Here is a 24,796-nt window from a genome sequence, read left to right on the forward strand (position 1 = left end):
GCCATTCCATTAGAGATGAAACCTGAAAGAAAACCGTTGGGGCGTAACCCTCTTAACGATGCGCCATATCGGAACCCGGGTATGGTGTTAAATGGGCAACGGCCGGGTCGGCACCCCACCCCTTTGGTGACGTGCCGTGTCACGATCTGGGCATGGTGTCAAGTGAGCAAGGATCGGGTCATCGCTTCCTTAGTGGCGCGATACATCGGCGTCCGGGTGTAGTGAAAAATAAGTAAGGGTCTTCACATCTGAGTCCATGAGTGCGAAGGGTAAGGAAGCTAATCAAACCAACTAGGATCCGTTTAGGTAGTTGGAATGTAGGGTCACTTACAGGTAAGTTAAGAGAATTAGTTGATACCGCGACTAGGAGGCGTGTAAATATATTATGCGTTCAATTGACTAAATGAAAGGGTCAGAAGGTGAAGGAGGTGGAGAATACAGGTTTTAAGCTTTGGTACATAGGGACAGTTGCGAATAGAAATGGAGTAAGTTTTGATTGATAAGAGCCTCAAGAATGGTATGGTGGGAGTGAGAAGGCAAGAAGATAGAATTATCTTAGTTAAGCTTGTCGTTGGTGATATGGTCTTGAACGTAATTAGTGCGTATGCCTCCCTAAGTAGGCCTCGATGAGAGTGCTAAGAGATAGTTCTGGGAAGACTTAGATGGCCTAATTAGAGCTGTACCTAGTAGTGAGAAGCTTTTTATAGGAGATCTTAATGGGTATGTAGGTACTACAAGCGTAGGTTTTGAGGCAGTTCATGGAGGTTTTGGGTATGGGAGTAGGAATCAGGAGGGGGAGAAGTTCTAGACTTCGCGATAGCTTTTGACCTAATGATAGCCAACACTTTTTTTAGAAAGAGAATCTCATCCAGTGACCTTCAGTAGCGGACAACACTCTAGCTAGATTGGCTTTGTCCTCGCAAGAAGAAAGGACAAACGAGCATGCTTGGGTTGCAAGGTGATACCAGGAGAGTGTGTTGTTTCTCAACATAAGCTTTTGGTGGCAGACTTTCGTTTTCAGGTGCGTGACCGTAGGGATAAACAAGCTAAGATTGAAAGAATAAAGTGGTGAAAACAGAAAAAGGAGACGTCAGAGGTATTCAGGGAAAGGGTTATCAAATAGGGCTCTTGGAAGGAAGAAGGTGATATAAACAACATGTGGAAAAAGATGGCAACCGACATTCGGAAGGTGACCTCAGAGGTGTGTGGAGTAACCAAAGGAAGTGGATGCGAGGCTAAAAATACTTGGTGGTGGAACGAGGAAGTCCAAAGGGCTATTAAGGAGAAGAAAGAATGTTATAGATGCTTGTACCATGATAGTAGTGTATACAACATAGAGAAGTATAAGGTGGCAAAGAAGACTGCAAAGCAAGCTGTAAGTGTGGCAAAAGATAGATCGTACGAGGACCTTTACCAACATTTGAATACGAAGGAAGAAGAGAAGGACATTTATAGGATGGCTAGGGTTCATGAGAGAAAGACAAGGGACTTCAACCAAGTTAAGTGCATTAAGGATGAAAGGGAACATCTCTTGGTGAAGGAGGATGAGATCCGACATCGATGGCAAGAGTATTTTGACAAATTATTCAATGGTGAGAATATGGACATAACCTTTTAGTTGGATGACTCTTTTGATGACATCATTAGGCGCTTTGTGCGGAGAATCCAAGAATCTAAGGTTAGAGAGGCGTTGAAAACGATGAAAGGAGGTAAGACGATGGGACGCGTTGAAAACGATGAAAGGAGGTAAGACGATGGGACTGGATGGTATTCCAATCGAGGTGTGGAGATGTCTCGGGGACATAGCTATAGTATGGCTAACCAAGCTGTTCAACCATATTTTTCAATCGAACAAGATGCCTAACGAGTGGAGAAAAATATTAGTACCGATCTACAAGAATAAATGGGATATTCAAAGTTGTATTAATTACCGGTGAATTAAGTTGATGAGCCATACTATGAAGCTATGGGAGAGAGTTATCGAGCATCGCTTGAGAGCAATAATGCGGGTCTCTATGAATCAATTTAGTTTCATGTCCGGAAGGTCAACCATGGAAGCCATTTTCTTAAGAAGACAAGCTATGGAGCGGTATATGGAGAAAAAGGACCTACACATGATTTTTATTGACTTGGAGAAGGCTTATGATAAAATACCAATGAATGTTATGTTGTGGGTTTTGGACAAACATAAAGTCCCAACGAAGTATGTCGGGCTTATTAAGGACATGTACAACAATGTTGTGACTAGTATTCGAACAAGTGATGGAGATACGGATGACTTCCCGATTAGGATAGGATTACATCAAGGGTCAGCTTTGAGCCCTTATCTGTTTGCCTTAATGATGGATGAGGTCACAAGGGACATACAAGGGGACATCCCTTGGTGTATGCATTTTGCGGATGGTGTAGTGCTAGTTGATGAAAGCCGGACAGGAGTGAACCAGAAACTGGAGTTATGGCAGAAGACTTTGGAGTCTAAAGGTTTTAGACTCAGTAGAACTAAAACTGAGTATATGAGATGTGACTTCGGCACTACTATTTGGAAGGAGAAAGATATTAGTTTAGAAGGTCAAGTAGTGCCTAGGAAGGATACCTTTCGATATTTAGGATCAATGCTACAGAGAGACGAGGATATTGATGAAGATGTTTGCTATAGAATCAAAGCAGGGTGGATGAAGTGGCGCCAAGCATCTGGTGTCCTATGTGACAAAAGGATACCATAGAAGCTAAAAGACAAGTTTTATAGGACGGCGATTAGACCTGCTATGTTGTACGGTGCATAATGATGGCCTACGAAAAGACGACATATTCAACAGATAAGTATCGCGGAAATGCGTATGTTGCGTTGGATATGCGCTCGTACAAGAAGGGGTCGAGTTCGAAACGATGATATATGTGATAGATTAGGGGTAGCATCAATTGAAGAAAAACTTGTCCAACACCGGTTGAGATGGTTTGGACATATCCAACGGAGATCTCCAGAGGCACCGGTGCAGAGGAAGATCGAAGTTGATTTGGGTAGAGGCAATAAAAAGAGACTTGAAAGGATGGAATATATCCAAAGACTTAGTCTTAGATAGGAGTGCTTGGAAAATAACTATTCACGTGCCTGAACCTTGATTGCTTCTGTTGGGTTTTAACTCTAGCCTACTCCAATTTGTTTGGGACTTAAAGGCTTTGTTGTTGTTGATGATGATTGAATTTATAGACCAGTATTTATGACACAAAATTATTGGATACACCATGGAATATATTTTTCATATTGTACTCATTTAGTGTCATAGATGTCTTTCTTATAAAATTGGTCAACTTTACAAAAGCTTTAGGACAACTCTAAAAGTTGGTTTATTTGGGGACGGAAGGAGTACAAGACAAAGCCACCTATTTTTCTGGTAGTGCATTTCGGAATTGACAATCACAGAATGCCACCAAATGGTTAAGGCCACAATAGCATGTTCTGTTGTGTAACGTTCAGGCAGTCTACTGCTGCTTGAACTTTTGAGAAACTAGATATGGTATAGGTGATGAGGCGGTCGACTGAATTGTTGAGGGTTCATGAGTATTTTGGGGAGTTCAAATGTACATGCCGAGCTCCTTACAGCATTCGAGACACGCTCCTTGGAGCATTATTTCTTGCTCCGTAATTGCTGAATGCTGATGGTAGCAATCTAGCTAGCTCTGGCAGCTCTAATTGGCAGCCAGTGGATATGATTGTTGCAAGGGAATCGCTCTTGTCCGGTGAACTGGTAGCATCTCTATTCTTCTCATATATAGTGCGTTAGGTTGGTGGAATCGGACTCTGCGGCAATGCATTGAGTTGGTAAACGGCGTGCAACGCTGCTAAGCAAGGAATATGGTCCTAACTCTAGGGATTTGGCTCGCCAAACTGCCTATCGTAGGAGCAAAGATTCGGTGCGACTGCGGACCTGTTGCTTGTGCGAGATTTCACAGGGTTAGTTAAGCCTTGATCAGTTCAGCCATTCTTTCCAAAGATGCCCGATTGCGTTGCGTGTTTCTGAGTAAGTTTTTCGTTAGCCTGATGAGGGCTGGTTATCTTAGCATAAAAGGGATTTCTCTCATTCCCAAATGTTAGATGTGAGCAACTCCAATAGCTTAGCTAAAATTAGTAGCCAAATTCTATAGTTTAGTCATTTTGTCGGCCTTACTATTTTTTATTTTCAGAAAGCTGGCGTCGATGGTTGGCTTTATATGACCACATAAAATTAAAGGATATCTAGTTTTCTATTTTACAAAGTTAAATAGCACATTTGTTAGAGCATACTTAAGGATAGCCAGCTTTCTATTTTACAAAGTTAAATAACATATTTGTTAGAGCATACTTAAGGATAGCCAGCTTTCTATTTTATAAAGTTAAATAGCACATTTGTTAGAGCATACTTTAATAGCCGAGGTGTTGGAGTTGCTCTTACGTATGGATGAAAATGGAACTTGAGGACTAATTGGGTGGTTAGACAACCGATAAGCGATTGGTGTTTAAATTCTGAAACCTCACGAAAGCAAAGAAAAAAAAGATTCTTCCGATTACCAATCGACAGCGCAAGGTTCCCGTACAAGGCTAGCACATCAATTCATCGTCCAGAACGGCAGAATCCAAATAAATCAACAGTGGACTCCTTCAGACGTACACACCAAATAAACCAACACCTTCGTGTCGTTCTCACTGCAAGCAATTATCCAGGATCCACCCTAGTTTATGCGATTAGCATCGCGCTTTCCCCAGCTTTCTTATTTAAAATCACACTGTTTTCTTCACTGCAGCATAAGGCACCAACTTGAGCAGAAATATGTTGCACCGATTTACCTTTGGCTCAGCACGGAAGTATAAAAGGGAGATTCCTCAAGGTCCAATTGACAACATAAATTCTTCAACTCAGACACCCATCTTCAAACCGAGAATCTGCTTTACCCGAAACTTTGCCGGGCCTTACTGGACTCAATCATCGTCGACCAGAATTCTATCCCAAAAACATTGCCTTCGTCCTCTATAAAATCTACCTATTCCCCTCATCGATCATCAAACCACCAGCTTAAGTTTCCAGCACTAGAGCAATGGCCTCCAACTTTGTGCCTGATGCCTGGGCTTGGATCACCAGCCTGCCCCCATTCACCCATTGGCGCACCAGCGCCATGTCCCTTTGCATTTGCACCACACCATCATCATCAGCGTCATCACAGCCATCAATGAACCTCTCGATTGTGAAAAACCCTTCCATCCCCCAGCCTTCTTATGTTACCTTCTCCATCTTTGCAAACTACAGTGTGCCAGTTTCCCTGTGGACGTCAAAACCAGTCCATCTGAAAACAAAGACACAGCAAACTCTAGATGAACAAGATATGATACAGGTCTTCGTTGACATTGTCAACTCAGTGATGAGGTATTGTCCAGACAAAAAATCGTCATTTCGGTTCCCTGGGGCACAGCCTCATGCCAACTTCAAGGACGTGTTCAACATAGTTTTCTTGTCCCTGGCCTTCCTGGTGTGCATCTACGAGTCTCCTCGTGATCTCCGTCCTGGATGCTTGGATTCACTGAGAACCCAGCTTACTGGTTCAAAGTGCAGAGATGCCGCAAAGAACCTTGTAAAGATGCTTGGGGCAAACCTTGAGGACCAGTGGATGCAGACAATGAATCTTGCAGTAACTAACTGGATCATTGAGCTGAGATCCGCAAACCAGTCATCTGGGGTATCATCGCCGCTGTTCTCATATGCCCTCTCAGCAAGCGGGCTCTGGAAGGTGCAGCTGTACTGCCCAATCATAGCCATGGGCATGGAGGAACCTGCAGAAGCAACACAGGATGAGCGCCTTCTCTTCTCACTCATTTATCAGCAGGTTGAATGTGTGATTCAGCTAGCTTATAGAACAGCAAGAAGGGGTAACTGGATTGATGTCGAGGTGAAGGTAGACAACATAAGGTCAGTTATTTTAACATATAAGAACCAGTTCTTTCTATTACATGAACTCACAATCAAGTTTCCGTTCTTTTTCCTGAGGTAGCAATAACAACTTGATTTTTTAGTACAAAGGCCAAAGAATAGTTCAATTTTAGTGGTACTCTGTAAAGTGTATCCGCATAAGTTGGCATCAAAGCTAGATCATTAGATAACAAATAAAACCTAGACATGTCAAAATATAGTCACTTTCTACACTAAAGTAAATTGACATGGAGTAAGGAATCATGTATATTTTTGTAAAATGTTGTTAACTAGGAACAATATAGATCTTAGAGTAGAACTCCCATTTGAGTAGTCTACACCAGAACTGTCTAGAAATTCATTAGCATATGTAATCTATAAGCCAACACTATTTAAAAATCATTAGAAATTCATGGTGGTTCATTGTTTCACAGACTATGATTAGCTGTAGAAAGCAACTTCATTAAAAAAAAAACATTTGTCCACATACATGGACTATCTAATACAACAAAATAAAAGGGAACAGACAGCACTCACTTTTGGCATCTATCACAGGTGTGATGTGGACTCTTTGGTCTCTGAGACCCTCATGGCAGAACGTGGATATGGCTCTGAAGAGAAGCACTTCCCATCTCGTGTCATGCTGCAAATCACACCTATGCAACAATCTGATGTGCTGTCTGTTTCTGTCGGCAAGTCCACCGACAACCCCACACATGAATTTGGTATTGAGAAGGGCTTTGAGGGTTCCTTTGATCCCCCAAACTCATTTGGTCTGAAGGCATCAGTCACTGAAAGCCTTACACTGGCCATGAAGCCCTGGAAATTTGAGCAGTCTGTGCATGGCAACACTGCAACCTTGAACTGGTTTCTTCATGATGGTGTCAATGGAAGGGAGGTTTATTCCTCAAAACCTTCAAAGCTTTCTCTGCTTCAACCAAGGGCCTGGTTCCGTGACAGGTACTCAAATGCATACCGCCCGTTCACAAAGCAGGGGGGTGTCATTTTTGCACGTGATGAGTATGGAGATAGTGTCTGGTGGAAGATCTGTGGTGCAACACTAGGAAAGACTATGAACTGGGAAATCCGAGGCTGGATTTGGCTAACATACTGGCCTAACAAACAAAGGACCTTCCATAGCGAAACAAGGTGGCTTGAATTTAGAGAATGCCTGCAGCTTCCCCTTACAAAGTTTCCATAAATCACTTTACTCTGAATGATTGTATAGCAGTATGAGATATAACCATTGAAAAATCCATGCATGTATGAGGCACAAAAAGTATGATTACTCTATTGTAACTGAATGTACCATTACAACGAAATAACTTGCTCATATGCCTGCTTTGCAATTTAATGCAATCCTAAAGATTTATTCGGTGTACTTACCATTCCTTTTCTTGACCTAACTTGAGTTCAGCCGAGCAAATGTGCAATATTAACAACCAAGAGAGCTCATTAAACATGGACTCATTTCCTACTATAGTACAGGAACTCAACACACAGGACAACTTCTTGTACCGGTTGGCTCATAGTATAAAGCTATGTCTCAGTAAGATGAAAACCACGAATGACTACAACGCTTCAGGTTGAAGCATTTTCCTAACATCTAGAATGAAGTTATTCCTACTTCTCCCCATAACCATGCTTCTAATATGCAAAAAGGCTAAACCCATCATCTCCATCATGGTATTCTTCATGTGCTTCAATTTTTTTATCAGCATTCAATTCTATAATTATCATCTCAACCACCTCTTCAACGTTGAAGTAATCATAACTTACTTCCCCTTCTTTGTGTAACACACTCTTCTCAGATTGAATGACGTCCACGGTCTTGCAGGCAACGTGGACACTTCCCAAGTCATCATTCCCTTCTGTTTTCACCTCATGGACCTCAGTCTCCACAGATTCCACCTCAGTCTCCACTTTCTCATCAGACCGTTGCAACGTGGCAGCCGGTACACTAGATGCCAGCAACGAAAGCGCCGACGTGCAGCCAGAGTTGGCGTCAGCAGAGTTCTCCGAGAAGTTGACACGTGCCTTGGGGCCATACATGGCCTTTGCCGCCTCATCGTATGCATGTGCAGCCTCCACAGCGGTAGGGAAGGAGCCCAGCCATAGCCGCCGGCCACGGTTGGGCTCGCGGATCTCCGCCACCCACTTGCCCCACGTCCGCTGCCTCACGCCGCGATACACGCAGTTGACGTTCTCAGGCCCTCCTTTGCCCGCCATGCACCCTTTCTTGGAACCCTTGGCCGGCGCCTTCCTGGAGCCGCTCTCGTCCTGCAGCTTCTGGTTCTGCTCCTTCCACCACTTGATCGTCTCGGCAATGGAGTCAGGGCCTGTGCTCTTCCTCCTCATCCTCTTCTTCCTGACCCAACAAGGCAATTCATTCATCATTTCATAAGGCCCGGAGCGGAAACACTCAAATGAAAATCATAAGATGTAGAAGGTCATCTATCTAATCCACTTCAAGGAAAGAAGTAAACGAGCCCTGTTGATTCCTCCAAGGGCCAGCAGTAATCTAACCAAGCTGAAAAGAAAGAGAGAGTCGTTTTAGATGCCGTGCACACAAGGCAGTTCTTCTGCTGCCATGGCACTCCAGGAAGAAAGGCATGGACCTGCACCACCATAAACACAAGAGACTTCCACACCCGCTACCCAGGGACAGCATCGCCTGTCTCGCCCAATTCAGCACTGAGACACAGCCTCCAAATAATTTTGAACCGTAATTCTCCACCCGAGATGTCTATCCTACAAAATTCTCCACCGAGAAAGCTAGAAGTTAACAAAAACAAGACTATATTTGGAAACGAAGATCGGATGAAATAGTGTCGGGAACTACTCCTAGACGTGGAAGATTTGGTCTACCCAATCCGCCGCCAAACGAGCACAGCAGCGAGATGAACAAACCAGGTCAGCAGCAGGAGACTCGACAACACTACCCAAACACAAACCCAACGGCCCAACCCACCAGGCACGCACCGATTCCGCGGCAGGCAGGCGCACAGCGCCGGCGCAGCAATGCTCGACGACTACCCAGCACCGAGCAAGGAAGGAAGGAGGACAGGACAGCTCACCTGACAAGGGCCCCGGAGGCAGCGTCCCCTTGCGCTCCCTGGCCGGCGGCGGCGGCGTCTCCCAGCTCCATGGACGGAAGAGCGAGAGATCTCCCCGCTCCTCCGCCGCCCTGCCTAGATTTCGTCGTCCCTCCCGCCCGCCTGGTCCTGGCCGCCTCTCTCCGTGGCGGTGGCGGTGGCGGTGGTATCCTCGTTGTTTCTCGTCTGGGCAGCAGCCAGATCTTCTACGGCCGGCGCGCCCCCCTGGATCTCTCCCCCTCTTCCCTCTCCCACCTCACACCTCGTAACGCGGCAGGTGTCGGTGTCCCACCCCAGCCTTCCCACCTCTGACGCTGCCGCCGCTTCGCTGCCTGGCCTGCCTGACGTGGACGCCACCGCGGTGCGGCTAATCTGGCAGGCTGCAGGCGGGCGCGGGGCGCCGGGGCGGGTCAAACGTGAAACAACACCCCGCGCCAGCAAGCGTTTACACGCCAGCCAGCCGCAAATACGGCATCCGCCCGCCGCCCTGCCAACACCAACACGCGCGCGTGCTTCTCGCCCCGGGTCCGAGTAGTGTACCATCTCTTTCTAACAGAAACAACATCGTGTCCGTGCAACTAACTCCGGATGGCTTTTTCGGCATCACCATTAGAAAAACGAAAACCCTTTGGATAGCTACTACAGCGGCCTTTGGCTGACCATGGATGCTGCGGCCTGCGGTGGCTAACGGCCACCCCATTGTATGCTCATGAGCATTTGTGTCCACGATTTGAGTTGCTTGACGATGACACAGATGGACAGTATTATGGCATGGTAGATCTTAGGCTTGTGTGGATTCAGGAATTGCATAAAAAGAGGTATATAGGCTAAATTTGGTTGCCGAACAAATAGATATACCATACATAACATCACATCCGTTGGGAGGAAGGAAGTAACGTAACTGTCAACTGTAAAAATACCCCCCCCCCTCCCCCTCCCCCAATTCGAAACGTCGAAGAATCCAAAAGATGCTCGAGTAGGCTACAAGGCGTCTTCCTTTACGTGGCAAAAAGGTAGCAACTCTCGGACAAATTAAAGAAGAAGAATGTTAAAGTTGAGGCTCGAAACCCTAGACTAGCTTTGTCCAGTTCAGCTGGATCAGCTGACTCTTGTTTACACGTATCCCGACAATTTAAGTGATACGTAGAACTAAGGTGGCCATCTTGTCTACTTTTATCGCACCTTCTCACTCCTCTATCTCTTTTGTGTCCTTTGTCAATTTTGGACATATGTGTCGTATTGTATACTCTTTTACTTTTTACCAATACCGACGTAGCTGCTCATACATGTCGTGCATACACTTACTTCTATCAATATCTTTCGAATTTGACGTTCATATATCGTACTCCTGCAAGCATCTTTGGAAGATTAAGGCTGAGCTCTTTGATAGGCACAGGCAACACAAACCAATCTATAATCTCAATTTTACAATTTTATAAATCCTATAAGAAAAGCCTCTGTTGTATCACCATCGGTTTCCTTCTCGCGCCAATCATATGACGCATAATTTTTTCCCCAAATTCCCTGTCGTTGTATCGGTTCACCTTGTTTTATTCGTAGTTACAACATTTGTTCAACATATACGGTCGTCATCACGCATCAGCGGCGCTCAAGTGCTGTGGGTACATCATCCAGTCAGATAGTGTTGTCTCGGCAGATTTCAAAGAAAAAAAAAGTGTTGTCTCGGCAAGGCGGTGGCGGTGGCGGTGGCGGTGGTGCCTTGCCGGACGGTTCTTGCGGCTAGCGGTGCTGGGTGCCAGAGTGCCAGACAGCGAGAGTCACGCGCCGTTACGAGGGACAGGTGGGGGGAGGACGGCAGCAGGTGGCTGGGCTGCCAACGTCAGACGCGGTGTGCCGCTGAAAGGCGTCGTTCGCGCTGGTTTTTTTCCTTATTTTTTTTAGAAAACCCTGGCCTTTTTCCTACCACGGCTTTGGCGGTTGATGGGCACGCATTGATCGCAAGGCCTCGTCGTCGTCGTTTGCGTTGCTCGGCACGGTGAAGCTCGGCCCGGTCGGTTCGGTACGGCCCACCTTAGTTCAAGATCACATATTCAGAAATTTTATTTGCTGCTCAAAAAAGATTCAGAAATTTTATTTTATACTTGCTAAAAAAAAGAAATTTTTATTTTACTTCGGTTTGGTGCATCAGATTGCTGACTTCACCCAACTTTGATCAAATTCATGCATGTGCGCTGCCGCAGTGCATCAGCTCATTACAACATCAGAATATTGCATAAGCGAGGAGGATTCAGTTCATCTATGATCAAGAATTCATTACTGATAGATACAATACTAGTCTGAAGAACCGGAGGTCAGAACTAATTGTTCCATCTGTAAGGAGGTTTCGGTTTCCTTCCAAAAGACGCCGGAAGGATTTATATTTGTTTAATGAGGCATTAAATTTTGAAACCCACAGGCATCAAATTTTGAAACTCACCATAGTCAAAACTAACTGGAAGAAACGAAGTAAAGTTGGATTATTAACATGCGATTTGTTGAAGGTTTCAATTCAATGCCCACTAGCAAACGGTCAGATATCATCTCCATATATACCCGGAGGTTGGGGTGATTAACAAACCAATCTGGAGAGAAAGGAAAGAAGGAAAGAGCATCATATCGTGGGGAAAAAAATGGCAACAATTACTGTTCCTCGAGTTGTCCCTTCTCCTGCTGAAGATGCCGCGGCTCTCTTGAAGGCGTTCCAAGGTTACTGCTGCTCCTGAATCCTGATCTTTCTGACTGTAGCGCGCGTAACATGCTCAAATATTTGTGGTTCATTCAGGATGGGGCACCGACGAGCAGGCGGTGATATCCATCTTAGCTCACCGCGACGCGACCCAGAGGAAGCAGATCGCGCTGGAGTACGAACACAAGTACAGCGAGAGCCTAATCCAGCGCCTGCAGTCAGAGCTCTCCGGCGATTTTGAGGTTCAGATTAGTGTGCATGCATTTGCCCTCCTGCTCCGATGATCTTATTTTTTGTCAGTTCAGTTCGCCTGACCGCTAATGCGTTTGCAGAGAGCAGTGTACCACTGGATGTTTGACCCCGCCGAGAGGCAGGCTGTGATGGCGAACGCCGCAACGGAATGCATCCAGGAGGAGTACCCGGTGATCGTGGAGGTCGCGTGCACCAACTCGTCCGCGGAGCTCGTGGCCGTCAAGAAGGCATACCATGCCCTGTACAGGCGCTCCCTGGAAGAAGACGTCGCCGCTCGTGCCACGGGCAACCTTCGCAGTGTACGTGCAGCTAGCTGCAGTTCGCTTACTTGTTCACCATGCATCCAGCATCCTTGACGACGACACTCCTTGTCGTGCCGGCCGGCTAGCTACCTAACCTGTCCTCGTACGTACGTCACCTTCGTTCAGCTTCTGCTCGCGCTGGTGAGCACGTACAGGTACGACGGCGACGACAACGTGGACATGGAGCTAGCGCGATCAGAGGCGAAGATCGTGCACGAGGCTGTGCGAAACGGCGCGGCAGCGGGGGGTCACGAGGAGCTCATCAGGGTGGTGGGCACCAGGAGCAAGGCGCAGCTCAGGGCCACGTTCGGCTGCTTCAAGGACGAGCACCGAGGCAGCGTCACCAAGGCGCTGCCGCGCGGGGACGACCCCACGGGGTACCCCCGCGCGCTGCGGAAGGCGGTGCGGTGCGTCGCGGATCCCAGCAAGTACTTCGCCAAGGTGAGGCGGTGGTCGTCGACGATGATCGTCGTCGTTGTTGAACTGAACAGAACTGATTATTGTTGCCGTTGTATGTGTCGGCTGAAAAGATCGATTCTGAGATGGATTAGGCACGCACGCAGGTGCTGAGGAACGCGACGCGCGAGTCTGCAGGGACCGACGAGGATAGCCTGACCAGGGTGGTGGTGATGCACGCGGAGAAGGACGACATGGGGGCCATCTGCGCCGCGTTCCAGAAGAGGGCGTCGTGCACCTTGGAACAGGCCATCGCCAAGGAAACCTCGGGTGACTACAGGAGCTTCCTCCTGGCTCTTCTTGGAAGCTAAACAACAATACGTATAATGCTAATCCATGATCCCCATCCGTCGATGGCCCGAACGACCATATATCTCGTCGATTATATTACGAAACAAAATAACGGTCTTAGCTGTTTAATTAGACAGTGAGATGATGCAGTGGCGTGGTACATTTACAATTTTACAGTGTGCGTTTTCAGTACTACCTTATATATCTGTTAGTTTGGAGTAAGATTAAGATGTAACAAGTGAAGACAATAACAACAAAAGCAATATATATAATAATATAGAGGACCTACCAAGACTGGATTACCTATGAATCGTGCTAAGATATGTGTAAGTTGTTGCTCTAATGATCGGCATATGCAGAAGTCACCATCTCCTTTAATATTTAGGCCCCTTTAGAACACAGAATTATTTTTCTGTTCCTGCGTTTTTGCTGTGAAAACTGAATTGATTCCTAAAAAATTCATATACTAAAGGAGGTCTTAATTTGATTGTCATCATTTCATTGCAACAGAGCCCAAAGTCAAAACCAATGTGTCATTTCATCTTGCACCGGATAAGCAGCTCTGTCAGGATGTAACATACATTGCCTTTTTTAATAATGGAAAGATATGCATAGTCGTGATTATTACAATACTGTCATTGTGTTGACTCGGCATATCAAGAAGTCACCGTCTCCTTTTGGTCCCAAACCAATAATGCGTCCCTGAATAGTACATGTAAATAAGATTTTGCTCACATCTGTCAAAAACTAGCTCATTCTCATTGACCATAGTATTGCCCAACACAGAGCTGAAGCTCCTATCAATATTTTTGATAGTTTTAGTTTAATGCTATACCCCAGCTGCATACATCACCCATTTGGACAAACCAAACACATTAGTTTGTGCCTTGGTGGTACAATGTTAAAAGTGAATGGAAATGCATGCAAAATAAACTTAGCATAATGTCACTAAAAAAATAGTGTATGGTTTCATGTGATTAAAAAACTGTACCCCCTCCGTTCAAAATTTTATAAGATGTTTTGGCTTTTATAGAAACACTGCTTTTACTATGTATCTATAAACATAGTATATATCTAAGTGGATAGCAAAAGCTATGTATATAGAAAAGTCAAAACGTTTTGCCTTTGAGCAAGAGCAAGGATCCAAGTGTCTTACACAAGAGAGACCGAGAGAGCAAAAGCTATGTATCTAAGTGCTCTTCCTCCTAATGATGAAGGATTCAATTAATTTTACTGATAAAACCATATATTAAAATCAATGAATATAAATAGGTTATCATTTTGATCTGTGGGTTACAAAAGATACATCTCCAAAAGTGAACAGGGCAAGGGCAACAGAGTGAAACAAGTAATAGAAAAAAAATTCAATTACACATGCTCAGTAACAATCTGAGACTAATCGATGATTTTGCTGCAGAGCTAAGTAATATATCTTCATGCAGTATGATGCTAAATGTATGGCCTTGGACATTCATAGTTGAGCAAGCACCTTTGTTGATCATGAGCTGCCGTGGCAGCAATTGTATTATTTCAGCCAATGGTTTAGAAGAAAGCATCGACATAAAATTCTTTTCTCATGTATTATATCTGCAGAATGTAGAGGATAACATCAGTAAATCTTGGAGTCTTGGACCTCAAATCAGGCGCTATCATCCTGTGGCCTCCACAAACCAAGGAATTTGATGTTTTAAATAGATTTACTGATGCCTAGCTGGTGCCACACACCAACTAGAAAATTTGCTAAAACCAGGCTGGTGCTTGCAGGCTGCAGAATTATGGCAAGACAAGATAAGGCTTACCTTGAACATTTCGCTGAAAAGTCCTTCTAAAGGGTTCTGGCGCTGTATATTGTAAAATTTTGCAGCTATTTCATCCAGTAACTGCAAAATGCAACCATGCAATCTCATAAGCTGCCAAAGTTTGCAAATTTTCTAGTTTGACATGATACTATGATAGCAAGTTAGTTCCATGACCTCCAAAAAAAAAAAAGCAAGTTAGTTCCAGAAATACAGCTAACTTTCAACAGATTCCTACAGGATCCAAAATAATCTTTTACATAAGCACATTATTACCAATATTTTTCCACTTTTTTAAACTATTATATCCTGCTTCCTGTCAAATTCATGGCTACAGTTGTAAAAGATGACATGTGATGCTGAACAGATATTCTTAACAAGCAACAAAATATTTGAGAAATGGCACTACCTCCTGAAACACAGGGTCACGATCTGTACTTGTCTTATACTTCTGTCGAAGTGTCCTAAAAAGAGGGTAAGCATCTCTCTCAAGCCTGTAAACAGTGTCACATGTTACAAATGCTTTAGTGCTGGAAACAAATAATATATTCCATGACATATAAATTGTCAGAATTTGAAACAACTTGAAATGTTCCATTAAGATCATTTAAAACATATATGGTGACATTAATATGTTCAAAGTGGCCAACGGGCCTCTAGTCCATCTGGTTAGAGAGCCTCAGTGGCACTGGCTGGCACTCCTCAGGTCCTGGGTTCGGCTCCTCGTGGGAGCGAATTTCAGGCTGTGGTTAAAAAAATCCCCTTGTCTGTCCCAGGCCGAGGCACACAGGTCAAGAGCCGGCCCACTCACAGGTTACAGTTCCGTGTGTATGGATGGGGCAGGGGTTCAGGGATTTTCTCGATTTGTGTGAGAAGACCTTCTTAAGCACAATACCCAGGGGGCGGTCTTGACCTCTCGCAGGCTGAGTTTTATATATATATATATATATGTTCAAAGTGCAGGACTAGTTTGTTATAAAGAAAATACCTAGCAAATATCTTAATAGTGCAAATTTTGTATCCAGGGGCGTGAGCATCCCCATTAGTGGAATTCATCATGCAGCAATACTTCAAAAATTCATCAAAGGAATATTGTATGTAGTGCACATAAAGTTAAGTATAGCTACAACAATTCAGTTTCAAATTCATCCTAGTTGTTAAGAATCAAAATAGAAGAGCAGTCAATCTGGCACTGTTCATCACGTGATGACAGTAGTGTTTTTCAAATAATTTGGAATTCACTACCCATCGTTTCCTGGTAATACTGATACTCTGGAAGATGAATTTTGTCCTGTGTTTTTTTGCCTTAAAACACAGGGTTTATCTTTCTTTTTCTGCAACTTTGGTTCTGCCTTTTCAATAAAATGCACATAGCGGCTTCCCTACTGTATTTCGCTTAAAAACACGTTTTTTGAATGTCGACATGAAAAATGAATTTGAGATTGAATTTTTGCAGGTTTATTTAGCTTGTGTACTGCATACATGATTGTGTGATGATTTTTGAACCACAGCAACATGTTGGCTTAACTATATTTTGGCTAAAGAGGATGATCCCTTCCCTGAACCCTGGGACATCAACAAATTATTGATCTCTTAATACGGGGCAACATACCACAGAAGAGAGCAAAAAATAAAACATGATATCAGTGATTTGTGATACTGGCATTCAAATATAATTCCTGCAATACTATTATATGCTTCAGAAAGCATAGCATGACACGGTAGCAAATCATTAAACAAACCTAACAGCTTGAACTAAACCCAAAAAAAAAGAAAAAATAACCAAAGCTCACCATGAAGTTGTCAAGAGAGAAGTGAAACTATTCTAAAAGAAAAGAAAGAGGCGCTACACCTGTCCAATTGGCATATTAACTTACTTTATGGCCTTAGACGCATCAAAATAAAAACAAAATTTGCCTTTGATCATAACTATTCACAAGAAACATATATGAATCCACACTCCTTAATTAGTTTTTTTCTTGAAGGGACCAGGACATCAATGTATCAGTTCAATTGTTACTAGTTGTTTTAAATCAACTCATCAAGAGCAAGACATGAATCTTAGGTCGGAAGGGCGTACCCAGTGCAGAGAGCTACCGCTCTGTGCGGGGTCTGGGGAAGGGTGTCTGTGGCAAGCCTTACCCTCGCCTGTGCAATGCGAGGAGACCGCGACTCGAACCCGGGACCTTCCGGTCACAGGCGGTAAGACTCTAACGCTTGCATCAGGCCCGCCCTTCGAATCTTAGGTCGGAAGATCACACAAAATTAGGCAATCTACTCATTTTGCACTTGACAATTCATAACTATTCATCCAAAACTGCAACACTTTTCCTGCAACAATTTGTCCAGTCTGAAAGAGAGAACATTCTTACGTTGATAAAAGATCCGGAAAGAATAGGGGACAAACTTACGTTGGTAAAAGATACTTGATGAACTGAATCAAGTCTGTTTTGGGAAAATCCGAGTTAGCAGATTTTAGTTGTTCCTTCATCTCATCCATAAGTAAATTCGCATCTCTCATGTTCCCTTGAGATAGGTACCTTAAAGAATGAATATTATGTCAGGAAACAGAATATCTCTTATTCTCTACCCAACAATAATATCATAACATATACTTGTATCCCACCAATGAAACCGTCTAGTTTACTCTGAAGTATGCTACTCTCTGCATTCGGCATAGGCCAAAGGGAATTTGTGGATCACATGTCAGGATATTTATTCGAGACAATATAACCTAGGTAGTTGTTGTTAATCATGTACCGATTAATTAAAGAAAACTCAACCAACCTATGAAGAACTAGGTATCATTGTAAATAAATATAAAAAATTGGCAGCCAAATTCAAGCAGAGAGTGTACACCCGCAACTCCCACCGAACTAGGTTCAGTTTCTAATTATGGTCTAGCTAGCCTCTACCTAATAACACTGCAAATATAACAGAAACCAGACCTTTCCTGCATTGCAATACACTGAAGATCTGCAATCATACATGGAAAGGACATCCTCCCGATCCCAAGAAAAAATTATGGAAGGATATCTTACATTAGAACCCCACGTGCAATTGCAGTATCATCTTCACCAGGGTAACACTGCATATCACAACAAAAAGGATTAGATTATCACACTATGTAAACTTATTTAAGAACAAAACCGCTACCTTGCCCATAAAGTTCACCAGCATAGAAGCGAACTTTTTTGGATCATTTCCACGTACAAAATGACTTGAGACTTTAGTCATGTCCTGCAGTCAAGGTACTAAACATTAAACCTTGGAGCAAAATCACAAAAGCACTAAACTATAGCAACAGCAGTGACTCATAAAAAAAACTGAAGCTTCAATATAGAAGACATCCACATTCTTATCAGCCAATGAATTATAGCAAGTTACCGTCTCTGGAGATTCCGAATATATGTATTCTGCTAACATAACGTGCAGCTCAGGAGAACCATTTCTTGATGTTCCAAACTCAGCAGACCACCTTAAAAAAATAAATGACACATTATTAGTGTCGTATGAAAACAGCACCTTGATAAGAGGGAGAGCCATCATAAAGCTCAGTAACAGAGTAAGAATGGAAATAACAATCGTAATTCATATTGCAGTGTCAAAACCATACTATTTTAGCATAAGCCACATTTCAATATTTCATCTTGAAATAACAGCATGACCAACTCTAAAAACCATAACACCATGATCAACTATTGAAGTCTCAATAAAACATGTGAAATGAGAGCAATATTATGGAAAATTATCTTTATTCTTTACCTTTTGACTTAACCAGTCAGATGATTCTGAATTTTCATATGAAACGAGAGCAAATGAGTCAGAACCATGCATTACCCTATCACTATAACCCCAATAACTCATTGATGTTATCTGCTAGGTTATGCACATAAGTTTGGAAACAATTTGATGCTTTAATGGCAAACATTTGTTTATTGTTACTTGCATTGAATAAAATTAGTGTAACCCTACCTGATCGCAGCTTTCAGGAATGATGAACAACTCTCTGCACGCACTTTGGCAGCAGAAATAGCTTCAGATAATTGATGCCCTTCATCATCATAGTCATCTCCAAGGAAATGTGGAACAGTTATCCTTGGTAATGCCTCATATATCTTTCTGATACGATCTAATGTGACACAATATAATTACTATCACAAAATGTGATATCTATCAACCAAATTATTGCATGCATCAATTTACTAGAAGGGGATTGTTTTATTCAGTTCATGCAGAACCATAAGAGGACCAATAAAACTTTCTGTATGTAAAGAGAAAAAAAAAGAAGAGAACTAAATATGCTAAAATCAAATTTGGCACTAGAGGACAAGGGTCACTGCTTTCAACAATATTTTAGGCTCTTCAATATTTTGCACGAAGCTAGGAGTAACAAAAAAATGATATACTGTACAAATGGATTGGCTAGATAATTTAAGGAAAAACAAACTGAAACAATAGGAAATATTGGGATGATCAGTAGAAGGAATTTATGCATTGTGCTTCTTTATAAAAGAAAAAAACTGACCAAAAATTTGTTCACTATATGCAAGCTCTCCTGTGATGAGGGTGTCAACAAAGAGGACAGCAAGTTCACCACCACAGGTAACCTGGAATTGTTGATAATAATATAAACACAACGGAATCTTTTACCAGTAAGGAAAATGAAGGATTTCAAAGTTCTACATGCTGCTTGCAATGTGGCTTCTACCATGGATTGGGTCCAAATGCAGTTCAGGTTGGCACAAGTACATAAGCAGTTAACAGCAAAACTAGTGCTCTACCATTTATCCAGAAAATCCAAAGCACCTCGCTATAGTACAGCAAGGTAGCCTGTGCTACAATAACATCTGTTTCCAATTAAAGAGCAAAATGGAATGGGCATTTGTAGAGTCTGTTTTATAAATTATTTCGGGAGTGCAAAAAAAGAAGGAAAAATAAACACAGGAAACATTAACGGCTTGCCGAAGAGGAAGAAACTGCATGCATAAAATAATCTAGCTTAAGCTGTTTTTTTTTCCTTTTTGATTCTGCATCCCCTAAATGGGAAAAAGTTGAAGAAAATTATGCAGTTGGGTAATTCCTACATAAAAATTAGGAAAACTCGTAATGAGATCAAATCAATAAATATTCTTGGTATAAATTGATGGATGACATCAGCTGCTAACAATATTTGTTAACTTGCACTATCACAAGAAAGTAACCTGCCCATGCTTCAATTGTACCAAAGCGCCTGATTGAAGGATGTCCAAGGCTTCTGAATACTTCTGAGCAGTAATATATCTACACAAGATGTGTCAAAACAAGTTAAGATGATCTACTAATTGTTGGTATATTGTGATCACTGAGACTACATTCTCCCTTGGCTAATTCTGGTAAAATTTTCGGCTATTTATTTTTCTAATTATCCGATACATTTTGATCCTTGAAAACCGCACTGTTTCGCATCCTGTTGAATCAAATTACATAAACACCTTCAAATAAAATTCTTTCCTAAATTACCCAGCCTAATCTGCACTATCCTTCTGGCTTAAGAAACATGGGCATCTCATGTGTGAATAACATTTGTCCACAATGCAAAGTTTTTGTTCTTTCTTTTACTTGAAATGTTCTATAGGTATGTCCTGACATGAGTACCTTTAAGATGCTATATGAGCCAAACTAATAACAAATAACAAACCGATTCAGCTCTTGCTCAGGGAGTCAACTTAAAGTAATAATGGTGTGTAAGGTTGATCTCCATCATGTACTAAGAAACTCTTAAATAGACTGAAACATAAGGCTGTTGAAATTGTGCAACAAGAGGAACAAAGGGAGCCAACCATTTGTTATTAAGTTACATAATATACATAGTACCTTGCACTGGTTGACTTGTACATTTGTTGAGCTTCATAGAAATTTCCTCCAGCCACCATACTCTCAAGCCTTTCAATTGCCTGAGAAACATAATTCACAATTATTAATTAATTGAGTAAAATTCTACAGGACATGTGCCTAAAATACAACTTAATGCTGCCAAGGAAGCACAAGCTCACATAACAGCTAATGCTAAAAGGGTGCAGTGAAATACTTTAGAGCAGATAGGGCAAGGTTTTGTTGCTAAATCCATTCACTTTTCATTAGTCGAAAGTCGAAACACACAAGCTACTCATGAATATTCACATCATTGAATTGTTTTTCAAAATGCTTCTACCCTCTTAACGGATAATGACTGCTTTCTATAGCAACAGAAATTTCACACGAGAACTGAAAAAGTAATATTAAAGAAACTTTCAGAGTTTATATAGGGAATTACATAAAAGAATTCTAGTTTCGAGGTAAAAATTGTGCTTCGTTTTGTTCGAGTAAATGGCGCCAAGCTTGGGGAAGAGAAATCATCAAATTTGGTTGTTAGGTTGCTATGATATGGTAATTCTGGTGATAAAAGCATCAACGTTGGGATCTTAATATTATATACAGGACTACTCATTGCTTCCCTTTTTCAATTGATTGAGAAAAGTGTGCAATATCTCTTGTGCAGACAACTAGATTCAACCAAGTGAAACTCAGCATCATTATTGAATTTTTGTCCTCTCGAACGCGTGCCCGCGCCGCCGTGCATTGGAGGTATTCAGCAACCCTAGTTCCAACAAATTGGCGATAAGAGGCGATGCCCCGGAGGCGCAGACGTTGGTTCCCCGAGATCCAACTCGCCCATCACGCACACGCCCGAAAGACACGAACGCTCACATTAATGCGGGCGCGCTCACCTCATCCGCGGGACCCGAGCAGAAGCCCGAGGGAGGGAAGGGATGAACGGGGAGAGGGGATCCCTCACCTTCTCGGGGGGAGGCAGGTCGCGGCGCGACCTCATGCTCCCCCTCATGCTCAAGGACCGCGACATGGCTCCCCGACGGGCTAGCCCCGGCGCCGGCGGCGAGAGGAGGACGGCGGGCAGCGGTGGTGGGTGATCGGAGTCGCCGCGTCGGTAAAGGAATCGCCTCTGTGGTAAGAGACGGCGTGGCCTGGCTCTTGGTGGGTGGGCGCTGATCGTGCTCGCGCGAATCCTAAAGCGATCTCCGAATCCCGAGCCCTTTAGTTTAGGGAAACGGAATTGATAGCATTAGGCCGTTCCTCCGGACGGAAGAAAATTAGGTGGAGACAGGATTAGGCCGTTCCAGGCGTCCGGCTCTTCCGCAGCTCCGCATCGCGTACGGCTCCAGTCCGGGATGTTTGGCTGATCAGCGGCTCGGCTTTCAGGAATATCCTCACGTCCGTTCGCCGTCGCCGCCTCCTGCCGTATCACGCCGTCGTACGTCCTTCCAGAACCCAACACTCCATAGACGCCAGGCTCACCGTCATATGAGAGACACCACAGGTGTTTGTCATAAGCTAAGCAATGAGTTTGGACTTAAACGCGAGACGTCAAGTAATGATCAGGAGCTTTATTTCGAAACCTTGCAAAGATGTTGTGTGATTCTATGGAAATGAGACCCAACTTAAACTTTTCAAGAACAAAAGCAGAACTTTTTGGTTGCATGTTTTCTTTTCAAAAAACATATGCATGAGTAGCGTTAATCATATCTTTTCATGTGCATCACATCAACATGCATCTATGTTGGTCGTAGGAAAAGTTTCATGAAATTTAGGATCACTTAATCATATTAAATAATAAATTATAACATTTGCATCCTTTTTCATGTTACTGCTTTGACCAACATAAAACTATAGGTTTGACCTTAAATGAAAGTTATAGTATTTTCCTTGGGTCATCAGTCATCACACGCGCCGCCCTCTCTCTCTCTCTGCTCTCGCGCCGGTGCGAGCGCCACTAGCTTGGACCCTGCTTGCCCACGCTTTGCATTGATGGGGCAGCACGTGAGCAGGGCAGCCGCCGCGTGTGGCCGCTATTGGGGTTGCACGTTGCCGGCACTACTACAGGAAATGCCTCCCTTAATCAGGCTTTTCAGAGATCGGCGCCATACTCGCCTCCATTAATCCATTAACGAAGGCGGACGCTTCCGGGGTTTGAATCCACGACCTCACACTCAACACTACCTCCTCTCTATCAATGCACCGCACACTTTTTCATGTTTTTTTTTGTAATATATGCTATTGTTTTATATTAATAATTCGTAATCTTATATTGGATATTTTAGGCTAGTACTCAAATGAAAAAAATAACTATAAAGTTTTAAATCTTATCAAGTACTACAACTTTGGTAGGATGTATCTCTATTTGAGATTGTTTGAAAACTTCAAAAAATTGAATATAAAAATATGTGAATTTAAAACACATATTTGAGACTCGAAATGACTTTAAATAAAAAAAAACTTATCAACAACAAATATGTAGCTTAGGTTGGCCACCACAACTTTGGTATTCACTACATGAATATTCAAGATCGTTTAGCAATTCTAAATTTTAATTTCAAAATATATAACTTTCGAACACATATTTGGGACTCGAAACAACTTCAAATATTTTTTTTCAATTACAGAGTTTTAGATTATATTGAGAACCGTAACTTTCATATAGACTATGTCAACAATCGAGATTGTTTGATAATTTTAATTTTTAAATTTCAAAATCTAAAAATTTACAACAATATTTTAGTACCCTAAACAGTTTCAATTTAAAAACTTTTTAACTACAAAGTTGTAGATCAGATCGAGTGCTACAATTTGGATATAAAGTTTGTCTCCATACAAGTTTATATGAAAAAGTTATGAATTATTTTTTGATGCAACTGTTTATGAAGATGTCCACCTCCGTAAATCGATTTAAGGAGACGGACTCTTAGAACGTCCGCCTCCGAAAATCATTTATTAACGGAGGCAGTCATCTTAAAATGTCCGTCTCCGAGAATCGATTTACGGCTCCGTTAATCAATGATTTTCAGTGACAGACATCATATAGGACGCCCGTCTCCTTAAATGATTTTTAAAGGCGGACATTTTCTTGGAGCTCTCCTAACCATTTACGGATGCAATCGCTGGATGTGCCTGCCTGCGTTAATATTTTGACCTGCCTAGCAAAATGTTTTTTTTTTTGTAGTAGTGCGGCGTGCTCGCCGCCGCTGGAGCTGCGCGTCGCCTGCCGTCACTATTGCGCACTGCCGGAGCTGCTCCCTTGCCTTCCGCACACGCGCAGCAGAAGTGGGTTGAAACGATTTCTCCAATTTGGAGGAACGGAGCGAAACCAGATCTATAGGGAATATTTCCTCCTGGATGAATGTAACCCACGTGCTTTCCAAACCAAACAACACAAAAATGGGTTCTACCCATCCTAACCCAATTGGGCCACCCAACAAACACACACTAAAAGAATTTGAATCCAAAACATTTCTACGTCCGTATCCCTACTGGCTACTACCAAACACATTGAGTTTTATGGGTATGAATTATGAAACGTGTCTCCTATCTCTCCTCTTAATTCTCCCATTATCAATTTTGCTGATGTTGCACTATAATAAATGAGAATGAAACTCCGAATCATTAGTATTACCTAGGCCTTGTTTAGTTCCTCCCTCTAAAGTTTACTCCATGTTCCATTGAATGTTTGGACACATGCATAGAGTATTAAATATAGACTAAAAATAACTAATTGCATAGTTTACGACTAATTTGAGAGACGAATCTTTTAAGCCTAATTAGTCCATGATTTGATAATGTGGTGCTACCGTACACATGTGCTAATGGCAGATTAATTAGGCTTAATAAATTCGCCTCGCGGATTACTGACGGATTATGTAATTTGTTTTTTTTTATTAGTATCCAAACACCACATAAGACAACCCCATGTGACACCCAAAAACTTTAGACCCTAGATTTAAACAATGCCTTAATTTAGATGACTGTAATATTTTTGACTTGGGACGTGTAACCAATCAAACACTACGTCAACCGGCCAATAGCAACGTGGGGCGCCCATGCTGAACCTGCTGCATGCATGATACCCATTGCGCCATTGGTTGTTAAGTTGTTCGGTTGGATGGATATT

The 24,796-nt window shown here is 42.8% G+C and overlaps 4 protein-coding genes across 5 annotated transcripts; 2 read left to right on the plus strand and 2 right to left on the minus strand.

The window, feature by feature from the left end:
- The first annotated feature begins 27 nt into the window (after nt 1-27).
- On the plus strand, nt 28-7,240 carry LOC136461704 (uncharacterized). Its single transcript, XM_066461007.1, has 2 exons — nt 28-5,936; nt 6,492-7,240. Exons 1-2 carry the CDS (start codon nt 5,071-5,073, stop codon nt 7,135-7,137), a joined length of 1,512 nt encoding a protein of 503 aa, XP_066317104.1. The 5' UTR covers nt 28-5,070; the 3' UTR covers nt 7,138-7,240.
- A 146-nt stretch (nt 7,241-7,386) lies between these two features.
- LOC136461705 (dehydration-responsive element-binding protein 2A-like) lies at nt 7,387-9,505 on the minus strand. 2 transcript variants are annotated; one of them, XM_066461008.1, is made up of 2 exons: nt 9,014-9,505; nt 7,387-8,304 (listed from the first exon to the last, which is right to left on the minus strand). In XM_066461008.1, exons 1-2 carry the CDS (start codon nt 9,082-9,084, stop codon nt 7,584-7,586), a joined length of 792 nt encoding a protein of 263 aa, XP_066317105.1. In that variant the 5' UTR covers nt 9,085-9,505; the 3' UTR covers nt 7,387-7,583. The 2 variants fall into 2 exon arrangements, with proteins under 2 accessions (XP_066317105.1, XP_066317106.1); XM_066461009.1 differs by having other exon boundaries at nt 7,387-8,466; nt 9,014-9,504.
- Nucleotides 9,506-11,639: 2,134 nt separating this feature from the next.
- LOC136457702 (annexin-like protein RJ4) lies at nt 11,640-13,219 on the plus strand. The gene is made up of 5 exons (XM_066457722.1): nt 11,640-11,737; nt 11,814-11,959; nt 12,050-12,268; nt 12,398-12,712; nt 12,835-13,219. The coding sequence occupies exons 1-5, from the start codon at nt 11,662-11,664 to the stop codon at nt 13,036-13,038; spliced, it is 960 nt and encodes a 319-aa protein (XP_066313819.1). The 5' UTR covers nt 11,640-11,661; the 3' UTR covers nt 13,039-13,219.
- Nucleotides 13,220-14,242: 1,023 nt separating this feature from the next.
- Nucleotides 14,243-21,929, minus strand: LOC136461706 (protein GET4-like). Its single transcript, XM_066461010.1, has 12 exons — nt 21,632-21,929; nt 20,671-20,750; nt 20,019-20,097; nt 19,343-19,424; nt 18,790-18,946; nt 18,202-18,292; nt 17,971-18,054; nt 17,856-17,902; nt 17,226-17,354; nt 15,224-15,308; nt 14,818-14,898; nt 14,243-14,605 (listed from the first exon to the last, which is right to left on the minus strand). The coding sequence occupies exons 1-12, from the start codon at nt 21,695-21,697 to the stop codon at nt 14,600-14,602; spliced, it is 987 nt and encodes a 328-aa protein (XP_066317107.1). The 5' UTR covers nt 21,698-21,929; the 3' UTR covers nt 14,243-14,599.
- Between the last annotated feature and the right edge of the window lie 2,867 nt (nt 21,930-24,796).

Source organism: Miscanthus floridulus, chromosome 6, assembly GCF_019320115.1.
Source record: "Miscanthus floridulus cultivar M001 chromosome 6, ASM1932011v1, whole genome shotgun sequence".
Classification (NCBI taxonomy): Eukaryota; Viridiplantae; Streptophyta; class Magnoliopsida; order Poales; family Poaceae; genus Miscanthus; species Miscanthus floridulus.

What these genes read in the sequence shown, in the direction of transcription:
- LOC136461704 (XM_066461007.1), top strand. Translation starts at nt 5,071, where the DNA reads ATGGCCTCCAACTTTGTGCCTGATGCCTGGGCTTGGATCACCAGCCTG. An exon ending in GTGAAGGTAGACAACATAAG is followed by an intron (nt 5,937 to 6,491) that starts GTCAGTTATTTT and finishes CATCTATCACAG; the next exon opens with GTGTGATGTGGACTCTTTGG.
- LOC136461705 (XM_066461008.1), bottom strand. Translation starts at nt 9,084, where the DNA reads ATGGAGCTGGGAGACGCCGCCGCCGCCGGCCAGGGAGCGCAAGGGGAC. An exon ending in GCCTCCGGGGCCCTTGTCAG is followed by an intron (nt 8,305 to 9,013) that starts GTGAGCTGTCCT and finishes TTGTTGGGTCAG; the next exon opens with GAAGAAGAGGATGAGGAGGA.
- LOC136457702 (XM_066457722.1), top strand. Translation starts at nt 11,662, where the DNA reads ATGGCAACAATTACTGTTCCTCGAGTTGTCCCTTCTCCTGCTGAAGAT. An exon ending in TCTCTTGAAGGCGTTCCAAG is followed by an intron (nt 11,738 to 11,813) that starts GTTACTGCTGCT and finishes TGGTTCATTCAG; the next exon opens with GATGGGGCACCGACGAGCAG. An exon ending in AGCTCTCCGGCGATTTTGAG is followed by an intron (nt 11,960 to 12,049) that starts GTTCAGATTAGT and finishes ATGCGTTTGCAG; the next exon opens with AGAGCAGTGTACCACTGGAT.
- LOC136461706 (XM_066461010.1), bottom strand. Translation starts at nt 21,697, where the DNA reads ATGTCGCGGTCCTTGAGCATGAGGGGGAGCATGAGGTCGCGCCGCGAC. An exon ending in TACAATTGAAGCATGGGCAG is followed by an intron (nt 19,425 to 20,018) that starts GTTACTTTCTTG and finishes CAACAATTCCAG; the next exon opens with GTTACCTGTGGTGGTGAACT. An exon ending in TGGTGAACTTTATGGGCAAG is followed by an intron (nt 17,903 to 17,970) that starts GTAGCGGTTTTG and finishes TGTGATATGCAG; the next exon opens with TGTTACCCTGGTGAAGATGA.